At 34.1% G+C, this 18,154-nt stretch overlaps 1 protein-coding gene across 1 annotated transcript in view; it reads left to right on the top strand.

The window, feature by feature from the left end:
- The first annotated feature begins 544 nt into the window (after positions 1-544).
- LOC138334422 (erythroid differentiation-related factor 1-like) overlaps positions 545-18,154 on the top strand; it is a 38,269-nt gene continuing 20,659 nt past the window's right edge. The window contains exons 1-6 of the mRNA XM_069283089.1: positions 545-711; positions 4,111-4,398; positions 5,504-5,629; positions 7,531-7,587; positions 7,866-7,945; positions 8,734-8,860. Of these exons, the coding sequence (XP_069139190.1) occupies positions 676-711; positions 4,111-4,398; positions 5,504-5,629; positions 7,531-7,587; positions 7,866-7,945; positions 8,734-8,860 (714 nt within the window). The 5' untranslated portion in view covers positions 545-675. The remainder of the gene's footprint in view (positions 712-4,110; positions 4,399-5,503; positions 5,630-7,530; positions 7,588-7,865; positions 7,946-8,733; positions 8,861-18,154) is intronic.

Genomic DNA, 18,154 nt, shown 5'->3' with positions numbered 1-18,154 from the left:
AACATCGTCTCAACAGCAATTGGTGCAATATATCACATAGGGATCTGAGAATTAGTTACTGATTATATTATCATGTACCCATGCACCAGAGTGCCGTAAGACCATTTTGGACGTTTTAGAGGTCTAGTAATGGTACTTTAGTACCATGTAGAGTATGATTTTATTAAATAGTTCTTATGAAATAAAGCTGGTATGGTTAAATATAGCAGAAACGTATGTGTATGTTAAACCAGAGATACTTGGCGTCAACGCTACCCAAATTGGATCACTTTTTAAAGATATTTATTTAAATGGAAAAAAAATCTAAACATGTTCTTGGCTATATTTGGTATATTTTTGTATTTTGAATCATTATACTTAAAATCGTAGATTTCATATTTCAGTAAGTCATATAATTAATTTATTTATCTATATTTTATTTGTTTCCTATTATTTTATTATTATTAATTTCATTTTTCCGGATTATTTGATTGGCTTGGTTCCGGAATTTTAAGTCCCGGGTGCAGTAGATTCATTTACATTTTTAGATAATTCTGTACGCAGTCACTGAAGTGTTTGAATAGAACGGAATGATAATGGTACAAGTTCTGGAAGACACTGGAACATTTTGACAGGAAAAATGTAAGCGAAAGGAAGTTTTTCTACAACAAAGAGTATATTCATCAATCTAACGACATGGCGGCGAGCAGGTTAGCGAATATGGCACAACCGGTAAGTTGTTTTATTTTATGATGGACAAAACGCACGCGATATACCTAACAGGTCGACACTGATCGAGACTCCAGTAAAATCAAAAGTTCGAAAAAAAATCGCGTATCTATTGGATTTATGATATTTTTTACTGGGAAGACATGTCGTTAGCTACAGGCTAAAATGTTTCATTAATTTAGGACATTTTGAGTATTTAAATAACTGCGCCATTTATTTAATTATTTGTAGATGAGTATAGTGTCGCCTTCTTCTTCTTATAAAGAACACAATTCCATCGATGCCGATGATTATATTGTGCAGATTGGCAGAGGCGTGATTGTGGATAAAAAAGAGTGAAGTTTTTTTACAGTGATCGTGAAGGTGCATGTTATTTTTAAATTTTCTTTTAGTGACAGTTATAAGATAAAAAATTATGATAGAAATTTTAGGGAGTGGGGTTTAGGTCTTCAAGTTCTGTTTTTTGGATATGTGACTTGAAGACCTCTAGTGTAGTGCTTTTTACTGTAGCCACCGGTAGGATGTTCCATTGTTTAATTGTGTGTGGAAAAAAATGACTGTTTGAATATATATATGTGAATGGGTTTGATTGTCTAGTCCTGAAGTCTGTCAGATTAAGAATTTGACTATAGTTTATTGCCACATGATGGTGTTAATTTTATAAAAATAAAATGAATAAATAATAATTACACAATACACAAACTATACAATTATGGAATCAGCACAAGAACTGTTAAATGGGTAGAAAATTTTCTAAGTGATAGACATCAAAAACAAACACAAACTATACAATTATGGAATCAGCACAAGAACTGTTAAATGGGTAGAAAATTTTCTAAGTGATAGACATCAAAAAGTGGTGGTAAACGGATCTGCATCTAATTTACAGAACATACTTAGCAGAATTCCCCAAGGAAGCGTTTTTGGACCTATTCTTTTTGTCCTCTATATTAATGACATGCCAGAGAATACTGCTTCCTCATGTCCTCTATTCGCCGATGATACTAAATTATACCGCAAAATAGGAAATGAAGAGGATCGGGAAATTCTACAAGCAGACCTGGATAATCTTCAAAAGTGGTCAGATGACTGGCTTCTAAAATTTCATCCGAATAAATGCAAGGTACTGCAAGTTAAGGGATCGCCAAATAATAACAGAACACATCTTCTCGCGAACCAATCTGGAGAAGTCATACTGGAAAAAATTGTCAGCGAAAAAGACATAGGAGTAACGGTAGATGCCAATTCGGACATTCGGACCCATATTCAAAATTCTATAAATAAAGCAAACTCGGTCCTCGGCATTATCAGAAGATCGTTTACATATCTAGACGAAACGATGTTTAAACAGTTATTTAAGGCACTGGTAAGACCGCACTTTGAATATGTAGCCAGCGCATGGAGCCCATATAAACTTAAAGACTGTCAGATGATAGAAAACGTACAACGGAGAGCTACAAATACCAAGCTTCTACCAGGATTTAAAGATCTGTCATACGAAGAGCGATTAAAAAAAACTGAAACTCCCAACACTTAAACATAGCAGTATTAGAGGGGATTTAATAAACGTTTTTAAGATTGTAAACAAAAAATTCGACGAGAGAGTTACCTCTAACATATTTGTTTATGATACGAACGAAAGAACTCGAGGCCATAAATTTAAGCTGTATAAACAACGTTGCAACACGGAGCTAAGGAAAAACTCTTTCACGTTTAGGGTAGTTGATACCTGGAATTGTCTACCAGAGTCTGTCGTTAATGCAGAGACTACTAAAGATTTTGAGATACTGCTAGATAACCATATGAAGGACAATATCTATAATAATTACTGATAAATAATTTTATTGAGTACTTGTATACAACTTTACCAGTGACAATATAATTAGTTTATATTATGTCTTATGATATGGACATAGAGGCTTCTAGCCTGCGTCCATTATTTTCCATTAAATCCATTAAATGATTTTATAAAATAAAATTAAACGTGTTCTTGTTCTGCGTGTTTGTAGTGAGGTCCAGTTGAGGTTTTCCATCATGTCTTGTACTGAACTTGTGTTGTGGTATCTGCTTCTTTTGTAGCGTGCTGCTCTGCGTTGTGTTTTTTCAATTTGCATGATTTGATTTGTCTTGTGGGGGTCCCATACGGAGGAGCAGTACTCCTGTTTGGGTCTGACTATGGCTTTGTACGCATGTTCTTTTATATGTTGTGAGTTTATCTGTAGGTTTCGTTTCAAGAATCCTAGTGTCTTGATAGCATTGGCTGTTATGTTGTTGATGTGCGTGTCTCATCGTAAGTTATTTTGTATTGTGATTCCTAGGTATTTGCAAGATGTTACTTGTTGTAATTTGTGGTCATGGAGTTTGTGTATATTATAGTTGGTCTTTGTGTGTTTGTTTGAGATGCTTACACTTGTCCAGGTGGAAGGACATTAACCAATCTTCCTCCCACCTACCTGCTGCGTCTAGATCTTTTTGTAATTTAAGTGCATCTTGTGTGTTATGTATGGTTTTGTATAATATGCTGTCATCTGCAAAGAGTCTGAGGGTGCTGTGTTTGATGTATTCTGGGAAGTCGTTTATGTATATGAGGAAGAGTATTGGGCCCAAACAGGTTCCTTGAGGTACTCCTGACGTAACTGGTATTTTTTCTGATTGTTTCCCTTCAAGTACAACTGTTGTTGTTTCATCATAAATATGATTTTAAGGATGAAAGTTTTTATTTCTATATCTGTTACAGTTATGTGACTCCAACTTAAGGTATTAAATGCCTCTATTATTTTTAGATATTCCAGACAGGCAAGTATGTGATTAGCTGCAATATTGTAGCTCAAAAGACTTTTAGACAGGAAATGATGTCGTCTTTAGAGCTACAATTGGTGCCTATTACTGATAATGGAGCAAAGTAATGGTTATGCAAACCATTAGTAAAACGTTTGCATGCAGTTATCTTATTTGTTTTATATCGCTTACCTACTAGACAATAAAACTGAACCGTATAAAATATCAAATTCTCAGCTAGACATATTTTTTTTGCATATACATATATGAAGGCCTTTCTGAAGAGAATTTATACCGGAAGTCTTCAAAATATGAATTTGATGTCTTGTGAGTGGTACGATATATATTAAGAATGGTAGTTATGTTTGTTTAGGATAACAACATTATGTAAATGCTTGTATACGCATAAATTAATCGGAAACCTACAAGGAAGTATGGAAAATTGTGCCCGAGTGATTTTCAGAGGCGCTGCTCCATTACGACACATAGGGACCAATTCGTACCCGGTCGAAAGGTATAGTAGGCTGGGTACGTATATTCATTCTAGTATGTGATCAGCTTTAATTTTTAATATCAAAATTTAAAATAAATGACACTTGGTGTAAACATCCTGTTTGATTTCAGATGCCACATACTGCAGTTCAGAAAGAGAAGGATTCAAATAAGGAAGTAAAATCGATGGCCATTTTGAAGAATGCCACAGTTCATTTTTCTCCAAACTTCTCACTACTACAGAGGAACACAAACCTGAATGTACCGCCATCTAACTGGCTGAGGCAAACATCTGTGGTGGAACAGAATATCCACGACTTTACCCAACACCAGAGCAGCAAGTCTTATCTTAGTAGTATAGAGATGGCTGGTAACTCGTTAGATCTAACAGGAGAGGTGGATGTCATCACCAACGCACAGGTATTACTATATATCAATCAAAGTACTCAAAGTACTGCAAATACAATGCAGCAGAAACAGAAAAAATAGAATGAAATCAAATGAATTTCCAAAATCAAAATATATAAACCATATTATAAAGACTTTAATATCAATTATTTCAAGAACATATTCAACTGATCACAGAAAATACAAATGTTTTGTTTGACATTTTTCTTAATTAAAGTTCCTACATGAAAATTACAAAGAAAAAAAGTCTTCATTAAAATGAGTTTTTATCCTTAATATACTCTTGTTTCTAATGTTGCACATACACTTATTTTGGTAAAACCATGCACATATGAGGGCAGCCTTATAAGTTATATTGCCTTTACCTTAGATCTGTGTTTAACATTCATTTAAAAACATTATTTTAAAGTACACAAAAAGGGTTTATGATTAGCTTACTTTAAAACTCTTATGTCTATAAGCCTTAGATAGTAAGTCTAATTTGAATTATCATTAACAGAGATTATGTAAGTTGGATAGAGGAGTCACCAGCAGGCACCAGTTGACCTAGATGGGCTGTGTATTATATAACACTCTGTGTATTCTATACACACTCTGTGTATTCTACCAATTAGAAGGCAGTCTTCCCATGACTACTGATTGGTCCAAAGGAATATTATTCAATGAATAGGGAATTTATAAATGGAAGTTTATGAATGAAATGGTTCAAGAGGTCACCACTAGATGTCATTGTAGGGCAAGTCCTACTCAGTCCTACACATTAATAGTAAACCGGATAGCATTAATACAAACGCTAGTCGTGTTGTATTAAAAAGCTGTACATGTAGTAATTATTAAAAAAGACTTTGGACTTTCATGTCTCTTTATCTGTTTTAAACAGGGTTATTTATATCATTCCTGAACAAGAAGATTGGTTAGATGTTTATCTCAATTTCATAATTTTGTAATTTAAAATAATATTTAAAGTGTGCAATACACATGCAAAAATACTGTACTGCTTTCAGAATTATGAATTTCACAGAATAAATTTTCAAAAAATTTAATTATAAACGTTAACTCATACATTAATTGATAGCTTATAAAACAGTAGTATAAAATTCTCTGTTTTATTTTACAGAATATTAAGAAGCTACTAAAGATACCCTTCAGCCGGTCACACATTAGTATGATGGTTCATAGAATTGGAAAATCACTTCTACTGGATGAGTTTGATATACACAAACATTTACTTCGTCAACAACAGGTAAAACTTTCAAATGTTATGCATATCATATCAGCTTTGTCAGCAACAAGTAAAACTTTCTAGGTAAAACTTTCTAGTTTGTTAATTATAAACACAAACATCTACTTGTCAACTAGTTAGTTATACACAAACATCTACTTGTCAACTAGTTAGTTATACACAAACATCTACTTCAGTAGTTATACACAAACATCTACTTCAGTAGTTATACACAAACATCTACTTCAGTAGTTGTACACAAACATCTACTTCAGTAGTTATACACAAACATCTACTTCAGTAGTTATACACAAACATCTACTTCAGTAGTTATACACAAACATCTACTTCAGTAGTTATACACAAACATCTACTTCAGTAGTTATACACAAACATCTACTTCAGTAGTTATACACAAACATCTACTTCAGTAGTTATACACAAACATCTACTTCAGTAGTTATACACAAACATCTACTTCAGTAGTTATACACAAACATCTACTTCAGTAGTTATACACAAACATCTACTTGTCAACTAGTTAGTTATACACAAACATCTACTTGTCAACTAGTTAGTTATACACAAACATCTACTTGTCAACTAGTTAGTTATACACAAACATCTACTTGTCAACTAGTTAGTTATACACAAACATCTACTTGTCAACTAGTTAGTTATACACAAACATCTACTTGTCAACTAGTTAGTTATACACAAACATCTACTTGTCAACTAGTTAGTTATACACAAACATCTACTTCAGTAGTTATACACAAACATCTACTTGTCAACTAGTTAGTTATACACAAACATCTACTTGTCAACTAGTTGTCAACATGTTTGTGTATACTCGGGGCCGCGGTGGCCGAGTGGTTAAGATGTCCCGACATATTACCACAAGCCCTCCACCTCTGGGATGCGGGTTCGAATCCCATGTGGGGCAGTTGCCAGGTACTGACCGCTGGCCGGTGGTTTTTCTCCGGGTACTCCGGCTTTCCTCCACCAACAAACCTGGCACGTCCTTACATGACCCTGGCTGTTAATAGGACGTAAAACTAAACAAACCAAACCAACTAGTTAGTTATACACAAACATCTACTTGTCAACTAGTTAGTTATACACAAACATCTACTTGTCAACTAGTTAGTTATACACAAACATCTACTTGTCAACTAGTTAGTTATACACAAACATCTACTTGTCAACTAGTTAGTTATACACAAACATCTACTTGTCAACTAGTTAGTTATACACAAACATCTACTTCAGTAGTTATACACAAACATCTACTTGTCAACTAGTTAGTTATACACAAACATCTACTTGTCAACTAGTTAGTTATACACAAACATCTCATCTACTTGTCAACTAGTTAGTTATACACAAACATCTACTTGGCAACTAGTTAGTTATACACAAACATCTACTTGTCAACTAGTTAGTTATACACAAACATCTACTTGTCAACTAGTTAGTTATACACAAACATCTACTTGTCAACTAGTTAGTTATACACAAACATCTACTTGTCAACTAGTTAGTTATACACAAACATCTACTTGTCAACTAGTTAGTTATACACAAACATCTACTTGTCAACTAGTTAGTTATACACAAACATCTACTTGTCAACTAGTTAGTTATACACAAACATCTACTTGTCAACTAGTTAGTTATACACAAACATCTACTTCAGTTACATAAGTTCCATGTTTTGATCAGTAATTCTACATCAAATCTATACTCTTGTGTTGATTTATGATCTCATAAATTACATTATCAAATATCCATTATCAACGCATATAATGATTTATGTATTAAAAATTTGTAGATTAATGTTACAGTATTAAATAAAAAAAAATGAATCAAACAATTTAACACCAAATATTATCATAAATGAGGTGTCGTTTCATTTTCAGGATGATTGGAAGTGGCTAAGGGAGTTTTATTATGATTGTGTAGCTAGAGATATGCAGGTGAGTCATGTTAAAATTGTCCAGTATCTGTATCGGAGAATATAAGTTTTCTTTCTTTTTAAAGTTATGGTTTATGTTTCAATTTCATTGAATCATTATATTCTTGAAATTGAATATAAAATGGTGAGATTTTGGTTTCTCACCATATCGGTTTGAATTGAAATTTCCTTTACCGCTTTGTGGAGAATTACTACATCTTGGGTATACGTACCAAACTCTAGCAAATTAGTTTATTACTTTTTCTTAGATATTCCGATAACAATTTTGATACATTTCAGATGAAATGTGTGCCAAGAAAGGATAAAAGTCGACATAAACAACAAACAAGGAACATGTATTCCAAGTTTCTCTACCACAGGTAATCTAAATATAATTAAATTTATTTTAGATATCTGTAAACATTTCTAATTTTCTATGTTAACTTCCATCCTTATAAATGATGAATAACATCTTGTTTAGATATACTTGGTAAAAATATGAGCCACCAAGGGTCATTCCATGGGAAACTAAAACACCTATATTTACTTATGCTCATGGTTTTGATTCCCATGTAGGTAATTCATCAGATGATTTAAATATTTCTATCAATGTAAACAAAATTGACAGAAGGCCTGAGGTGAAGTAGATGGTTTAGTACCTCAAAAATTATAATAAAAGCAAAAAGGATATTTTACTGACAGATACCTTACTGAAATAATTACCATATACTGGCAGCTGGTAATATTTGTGGGGGGTGATATTTTTACGATTTTGCTGGACAATGCCATTATGGCCTGATTGCAAAAATTTCATTAGCAAAATAATAAGTAATAGATCAAATATATTATGTATTCTTCTGACAATATTGTGAATTTTTTTTATACACAAAAAATTATTTTTCTCTTATAAAGTCATAATCACCATAGTTTTGACTCAGAACAATAATTGGTTGTATGGTGATCATAGCCACAGGGAGCTGTCATATAACCATCATGGTGATACCAGTGCTCTCTATTATGGTAATCACACCTCCCTCATATACTCGACAGCCCGCTGTGATCCCAGTCAGTGTCTGCCACACTAAAGCATCAGAAGATATTATATTGTTATTACTATTGAATTAATGGTAATGGCCACTGATGATATCTCCATTGTTCTCTGTTTCAGTATCGCTGACACTAATCCAGAGGAGAATATTGAGAGAGAAATTCCCGTCTCCCAGGTCTTAGAGAAATTAGAAGAGAAAGAACTAAAACTGTTAAACGAAAACCCATCTGAGGTAATGTCCAACACATAATCTTTGGAAAATTATGAATTTCTTTAGTTTACATTACTCTGATCTGGTAAAAGGTATTCAAAAACTAAAAGGAATACAAGTTAGTATCTTTTTTACCTACAGAACTAAAAACATGAAAATAAAATATTGATAGAATCTTTCTGAAATTGGATGTTTCTATATTATTGGAAAAGTATAATACTGGTAGCCCTGTTCTGTTAATTTTCGTTCTTAAACTGTTATTTTAACCATATTCGTGATTTTTTAAATACTTATGTTGGTTATATCTGTTTTACTGTTATTATCAAAATTTTAGTTATCTTTAACTAAAAGCATGTTATTATTTTCTAGCACACGTTATATTTTTGCTGCTGTGTTATCTCTATCTTTGCATGCGTTTGTCTTTTTTAAATGATGTTAGATTTAGTGGCTGATGTTATTATTTATTTTGCATTGTTATTCATTTCATTTCACGTGTTAGTGTCAGCAATGATTGTTAATGATTTTGTTTCCCATGTTATTGCCAGAATGTTACGTGATTTTTATGTGAAACTTTGTTAGCATCAACAGAACATGTGATTATTTACGTGACCACGTTACAAGTATCGTTGGAAACGTTATTTTGTTTTGAAAGCGTTATTTTTTTTCGTGGAAATACCACTGCCTATTGTTCTCATTGACCCCCTACGGCGACAGCGCAGTGAGCCAGCGGGCAAGCTTCGCTAGTGTGTTGACCACTCACCCATAACGAGAGCACGGCTCCCAATATATAGTCGACTGGCGGTATCGCTGTCACTGTATCGCTACCGTATCGCATGTGCTGTGCAACTGAGCATGGAATATATATAGTTTTCAGTTACTATATTTACAGTTCTAGCTAAGTCTCTGCGAAAAAAATCCTGTATGAATAGATCCTTAGTACTAGTTACTATATGTTACATCCGTATTCTTAGGTTAGTAAACGTCCAAATTTGTCAAGCTAACCAGTCACTTCTAGTTGTGTTCAAGTACCTAACACAAATGCGGTCACTCCACGAGCTAGCTTTGGACCATATCAAATCGATATGTTGCATCATCAAGGTCACTATGTCATCGCGAAATATCAGCTCTAAAACAGTATGAGACAAATCTTCATGGTCGTGTTAGAAGTCCCCCTTCAAAATTATGAAGATAAACGACTAAGCCCACAGAAAAAAACAACCCCCAGGTCATTAAAGGGCCGCTTGTTACTGAAGTCGGGTCGGAATAAAATGAATTGAAAAAATTGTCAATTCAAGATTCAGCGAGAGAAGTGATGACAAGGGGCGGAGTCAATTAATACCAATCAAGGTACGCTTGTTATGTGATTGGGTAATAGTATTCATGACATAGCCCATGAGGCACGGTGACATTTTTCATAAAGAATAATGTTCATTTTTCAGACAATTTTAAACATTATAGCCAGTCAGGTGATACGACTTCTTTAATTGACTATTTGTAGACTTCTTTCAATTAACTGTACGGATAAGCAAAAGATGTAATGTCGTCCACGTGTTCTCACAGCATGTCATCACTCAACTACTGTACTAAACGATACTGATTTAACGGAGCAGTGGTTTTAAAAGTAGTATGCAGTTTTGACAAAAACAATAATGTATTCATAGACTTTATGCAGCAGATTTTGGACCTAGAAGATATGACGAATATGGACTCACACAATTTTTTTTTACCGTGGAAGGAATTATGAAGATATTTATGGATTGTATCGATTGATCTACAAAAAAAGTACAGCTAAACGACCCATGTCATCTGTTTTAATTATTCTCATTAATTTCATGTGTTTTGTCGATATACATGAAACACTAAATACTTTTGAAACCACTTTTTACCTGATTGTTTATAATCGGCCCGCAGGTTGAATCATTTAGATTGATCAAAGATCGTATTAAACTTGAAATAAAAAAAAATGAACAAATGAACTTTGTATATCAAGGATGTATTAAAAGGACCCCATTCAATCTGAGGACCTCAGTTATGGAACACCAGCGCAAACCCAGTAATGATATATATTATTTTATACTCGGCCGTTATGTCTTTTGGTCAAACTCACTTTACAAATTTCTTTACTATTCATAAAATCCACCGACTTATTGCGTTACGTGTTTTATTGAATCGTGTGCATTTATGGAACTATATTTCTGGTTATATACATATTTTTAGCGTGAATTGCCTGGTTAATTGTATATATATATATATATAATATAAAAAAAATAAAAATCGATTTCTCACAAAAATGTTATTTAGCAAGAGGGATATTTAATCCAATCTATCACTAACATTTCTCTTTTAACCTCATGTTTACGGACCATGGACAAAGGTTGGCCATTAACCGCCAGCGGGTACTCTCTAAATCACACGCGTGGCCATTCCAACGAACCCATAACGAAAATTGGCGAAGTCGTACCCAGAAAGTTACCTGAGAACTAATACGGTTGCACGGTTGCGTGGCTTGGCATGTAAATCGCCGCGGGGTTCTAGCGTGACCAAGACAACGGGGTCATACCTCACGAAAACACGTGGAAAGCCCACCTGTCGTGCTTTTGATTCACAGACTTGCCTAACCAGTGTACGGGTACTCTAATATGTAATTAATCCATGTCACTGCAACTCAGAAGATAGTTTCAAAGATTTCATTATAGTCTCCCAGACACATTAAAATGTGTTACATGGATTATACAAGTTACATTTTTAACTGCACGTGGCAGGATGGACAATATATATCATTACCAATTACTAAAATATGGAAAATTAATTTGAAAATTAACAATACTTATACCGTACTACTATCATAGCTTTTATTCACATCTACAAAAATACCATCATTTTTCTAATGAATAGAGACACCTTCTTCAATAATTGGATATTACAAATACCTATAAAGCCACCCATCTTATGAAGAGTGGGATTACTATAATAATACTGTGGGATATATTTAATACGTATATTTTTTTTATTTCTTCGTGTTTACATACAAAAAGATAGTGAAATTCATCCCCGATATTTTCATTGCATAAATGGCATATTCTTTCACGTTTCTCAACATTACGCCATCTTCCAGTCTCAATTGGAATTTTTAAATTTGATGTACGGAATTTAGTTATGTATACTCTATTCATTTCCGATAATTTTATAAGATAATTTTCAAATCCAAATTCTTTTTTATATATTAGATAAGTCTGTCTCTTGAGGAGTTTTCCACACCTGAGAACCATTTTTGTATAAACTGATCTTGAAGGCGTTGTTTCATAAAACTTTTATAAAAACTGTTAATCATTTGTATTTCATTGAGGAAGATATTTGACTGACCAGATTCGTCAAAAATATTTTTAATGAAAGATATCCATTAAAATGTGTATATTCCTTCGAAATGTAACTTCGAAATTAGTTTATAAAGTATGCTACTTAATTTATTTTCATTTTGTATAAGTCTATTCCAAAAACACAGCATTCTCAGTTTGATATTTACTTCGAGTGGGAATCTTCCCAGTTCCCCATACACCATAAAATAGTAGTCGAAGAACATGTACCATAAGTACACATGTACCATAAGTACGACTACACAACTGTGTGTTAATATTATACAATACTATTTATTTTATCTAATTCTTATCGGAACACATCGTCGTACCTAAATGAATAGTCAAGGACTCCAAAACCAAAAACTGTAATTAGATAGAAAGTTTCTTTTTAATCTGTTAAAATCGTGCATATATCTGGGTTTAGTGTAGTAGATAAACAAAGACGTGCGTGTCCTGAAAAGTCGTATATTAGAACGTGAAACTTTTTTTTTTCATTTTGAAATATTACCATTTAGTCTTTATATAAAATATCTCATAATACGTTGACTTGTATTTTGAAATGAAAAGTTGTTAAATTCTGTTGGTAACTCGATTTGGTCCGCAGTCACTTAAATAAAACACACCATATTACAGTTTACGCGTGGCTGCACACGTGATGACCAGGTACTGATAAAATTGACAGGAACAGAAAGGTCGTCATGGTTCACGCTGGGTGGATAGTTATTTCATGACGGGGAGGGGTGTGCGGTCTGTATACATGGGGCGGTGGCGGGCGTTTGTGTGACATGAGTGAGTCGAGGATGCAGACATTTCTTCGATATTTTTAGAAATTGATACTGATTAATACGTTCATAAAAATCACCAGAACTCAACTGTATGTAGTAAAAAAATCTTTGTATTATTACTCAATGATATGTCGAGCATTTAATTACGCCCCTAATTGTTTTCTAAAAGGTATTGTTCATAGACGGCACTGATTAAGATATACACTTAATTCATTAATATTAAAATATGATACTTATAGATAATACTTGTATATATGTTATCTGTAATTTGATGTATGGATAAGCAGTAATAAAATGCAAAGTTTGCAGAGGTATCACTATTTTAATTACTGATCAAATTAGGAACATAGTCTAAACCAGACTGACAGATGTTGTAATGGATTTGATGATCAGATTGATTTCTTTACGCAATGACGCGCAAGCGTGATATGGGTCTGATGAAATCCATTGTTAATCGTTGGAAGTTTCGAGTGGGATTGGCATTCGGGTGTCGACAGATCGGTGAGGGGTTGAAGGTTACCTGTGACCACATCAAAGGAACTCTGTGATTGGTGTTACAAAACGCCATTTATAGGGAAAATATATCAAAGTTTTTCAGGGATGTAAAAAAAAAAAAAAAAATCAACACGATCAATTTTATTGTCCTCTTCAGCTTTTCAACAGTTAACACAAGTGATGACGTCAGGTTGGTATTTCCTTCGATCTTCTCTTGTCCTACACTATGATATCTGTAACGAGAACCTCAGGTACATTTGTATACTATATTAATTGAATATCAATGATCTAGAACTACAGAATCGTCTTCAATCGCAGATCGAAGCCATGTATACAAGGTGTGTAGACAAGCTTTACAAATTGGAAATTGGTAAAAATTAACACGTGAACTTATGTCGTATAATTTCATTTATTTCAAGATTAATCCTCTTCAGCTGATAAGTTTTGCATCATAACGTCAGCCTGGTATTTTCTTCGATCTTCTTCTCTGGTCTTACGATATCTGAAACGAGAACCTCGAACAGCATTTAGTATCAACACAATTCACATCAGTACAAACAGTAATTCATATTTTACCGCTCGTATCGGAACTCTCCCGAAAAAAAGGTTGAAAATGCATGTTTCGCCAGGTAGCAAGAATTAGAGAAAAATAAAGTAGTTTTAGTGCATGCATGACGTAAACAGGGGTAGTCTACAATCGGATAGCTTGGCCCGTTTAATGTTTACCTGTGCAAGCCGTGTGTACTCGGCCGTCACGGCTCGGCGCGTCCGCTCGATAATTACCAACGTCAGTCAGAAAATCTGTTAATCTTCGCGCAGAAAGTATTAATATAACCGACGAAATATTTAATTCTATCGCCGAATGTGTTAATTTCACTGTCGCATCGGAAAAGTTTGACCCCGACTTTGTAACATTAGATAGCCGTGCATGTAAACAAAGGTGGGTACTTGTAACTGATAGCCTCTGATGGTTTGTTAGTCGGCCGTCACGGCGCCGACAGCGGACAGAAAAATACTTAAAGGCCCACTACCTTTCCGAAACGGCTTTAATTTTTTTTAATGGGAATGTAAAACAAGATCGATAATTTTGTAGAGTCGCAAAAATTATTAACTTTCCGTTAATACTATATTTATTATCACCTTCTGAACGATTTGATTAAAATAAATAACATGTTTATTTTCATAACGCGGGTCGTATTATGTTTCCCGCCGTCGTCCTAAATACCGGGCGGTAGTTGACTATCACTGCGCCAGACGGCAATACAGCGAATTGACTCTCCACTGTTTTCATTAGCCCGAGATACTCTGGCCCTGACACCAGACTTAGACATTATGACAAATAGTGTCTGGTTTAGGGCCAGAGCGCAGTAGTACTCGAAAACCTGGAATAAGCCGACACCGTTTGGTGTCAGGGCCAGAGTATCTCGGGCTATGTTTTCATATATTACGCAGGAAAACTTGCATATGTTTGGTGTCGTAACCTTATTTTAGGTCATCGGTACGCATTTTCTGATGTTATAAATGTTTTTTAACAAACCTTTATATTTTGCTCCGGAAAGGTAATGGGCCTTTAATTTTACGGCAGAATACTTAATTTTTCTGATCGAATCGGAATTCTAAGGAAAAGTCCTAATATTAAGGGTTAATACGGAATAAAAAGGCACATAGGCTAATCCTGACGAAACTTGTTAAAAATTAAGTATTTTGCCGTTATTTTAACAAATTCTGAATATTGGTGCTGGAAAACAAATCTTTCTTTGACACATAATCGGATAAAAATGTCAATTTATCATAAACCAATACATTTGTACATGTTTCTGTTGTCATACATACATAAATAAAGCATCGACTTGTTTTCATGTATATATGGTAATATCACAGGGATCCGAAAATTAGCTACATTTGATATATTTTATTTATGGACCCACCAGAGACCATTTATAGACGTTTAAGAGGTTTAGATCAAAATTCAGAAACCTCTAAAATTGGTCTTAGGGCCCTCTGTTGGTCCGTATAAAACTGTATTTATCAACAAAAGGAAGCAAATCTTTATCTTCAAATTCCGCCGTCAGCTGTCAACATAAAACTTGTTCGATGTCATACTTATAAATGATGGCAATTAGTACTTAAGGTTCCACTTGAAGTTTGGATCGATTCAAAGCTCACGAGGAAAGATCATCCCAATGTCTCCCGGGAAATATCGCGGCCTGTTTATTTATTAGTTTAAACAATACTTTTTACTCAAGTAAACTTCTTATAAGCATACACATACAAATGGATTCAACGATTACAGAAATTTCCCAAGATGTTCTCAATGGGATGCAGAACCTGGAATGGAAATATTAATATCTGATCAAAATCGTGATTTTTATTCATTCCTATAATTAATGTACATAGTTTTGTTTCTTAAACCGTTCTGGAATTCAAAATAAATAAAAAGAAGTAATTATTGTGTTTGTAATGCACTAAAACAGATTGACAATTAAAATGTTTCTGACAACATGAATTTTGACACGTGTAGTTCCACAATATTTAAATGTTATAATTATCTGCAGTTTTTGCGTGATTTCAATGTAGATCTAATGTCGATACGTATAAACCCCCACCCCCATATACAACATATGAATCAAAATTTATGATAGAATATTACATGTCTACTAAATTACAGTAAAACTATTAAGTCTCTGGTTTAAATACTTGTAGATGACTTGTGTGCATATTCTGAAGATTACTATACTTAACGTAACCACCCGCCCAGCTAATCCCGTACTTCGCTAAGATTTCAACCAATTTGCAACTCATAAAGAGAAATTTTTACGTCTACTAGCAACTTTCAATGTTAATGTTCCCTTTCAATATCTTTGTCTATAAAGTGTATACAATTATTGTCGGCCATTTTCTCGCTTCGTGCTCCTACTAGTGCCGCCTTAATATAAGCGCCCCGTAAGTCGAGCGTCGTAAGTCAGGGCGCATCACGATTCCGTTAACCTTCTCCACCGTGTATAGGTCTAGTGTGAATTCCTGTCTAAACAGGATAATCACACTAGCAGACATGGCGAGAACCTATAAGTGCTGTCACTCAGAGAGGGAGGCAGAGAAAGAAAGAAAGAGCGAGGGAGAATTAAATATGTAGGAAAATGTTAATCGCTAAGATGAATACAAGTATGTGTTACATTTTACTACAGTCTCTAGAAAGAATGCATAAATCATTGAAAAAAGGTAAGAAATCTACACGAAAGTTTTACCCTCATTAAATATACATAATTATCCACCAGCCTCCGCATCCAGGTGAAATTGTACAGGGTTACGTTGTTCATCGCGGTTCTCACAATTACGCTTTCGTCCCGCATTGCTTAACATTTTATAAGAAAACGAAAGTTCATGACAATGCTATTTAACAATAAAAAAAATCAGAGAAACGTAGCAACAATCCCCAATCGCTGAAAAGACGTTTTTGAAAATCACAGGTAGGTGTGTCGAGCGCCGTATGCAAGCATTGATAGTGATGAGCTGCGCTGCCTCGCAAAGGGTCGATGACGTCACGCACCAAATAAGTCTCGTTACCACAATACATGTCCTGACACCAAAATGCGGATATCTAGGTGTCCGGCAACTAATGACTCCGAGTGTCTTGAAAGGAGAACACACCTCATTTTATCATGACACAAATTCTTTGATAGTAGAGTATAGTTTTCCTTTAGCTAGATGACTCTATGTCGCGGTACCATTTTTCAATAATCTTTGTTGAAGTTAAAAGTTAACGGCTTAAGTTAACAAGCCGATTCCAAACAGTACATAAAAAAATAATGGTAACGGCCTTCTAGCGCAGATAATAATACTTAAAAAAAAAATTAAAAGATCCACGACTGCTTGACCCGCGGGCGATTTTCACGGGTCGCTGCGCATGTTACATGTCCCCGTGCGGTAGCAAATTAAGTCGGATACAATGGAGTTTGTTTTGACAGTGATTTTAGCATGAACTTGAATATATATTTCACTTTTCATAACGTAGACAAAACGTACAATACAGTGTATTTAATTAAATAAATGCATGTCAGTTTGCATCATGCGTATTGTAACTGTATTCAAGGGACGTGCATTTGATATTTATTTGTGTCTTCCCTGTACGATACGACATATCATATAGAATTATAGTAGATTTTGTAATGTTCATTTTGAATATATAGCACTTGTTCCAAAATATGCCTCAAATAATGTTGTAATATATATAAATCAGCCATTCAAGAAATGTACACAATTTCGTTAATCAAAACAGATTCCATAATATGCATAACTTCGACAAATAATTTTGTTAATCAGCCATACAAGAAATGTACACAATTTCGTTAATCAAAACAGATTACGTACGTTATCAGAAACATATTTATATATTATATTTATAACGTAATAATCAATAAACTGGAAATACACAATATGTTAAAAAACATCAAATCTTTGTACAGTGTAGTTAAACTATGACCGATTCCAAGGATTTAAACGTCCTTGCCGATTCCAACACAACCCTAATATGTCAGGAATTTTCAATAAGTTTATACAGTGAATGCAAACTTTGGAGAAAAAGAACTGTAAATATAGTAACTGAAAACTATATATATTCCATGCTCAGTTGCACAGCACATGCGATACGGTAGCGATACAGTGACAGCGATACCGCCAGTCAGATTCAGATTCAA

The sequence above is a fragment of the Argopecten irradians genome, chromosome 11 (genome assembly GCF_041381155.1).
Source record: "Argopecten irradians isolate NY chromosome 11, Ai_NY, whole genome shotgun sequence".
Classification (NCBI taxonomy): Eukaryota; Metazoa; Mollusca; class Bivalvia; order Pectinida; family Pectinidae; genus Argopecten; species Argopecten irradians.
The sequence above is the reverse complement of the archived record's forward strand: the minus strand, read 5'-3'. Positions and strand labels throughout refer to the sequence as shown.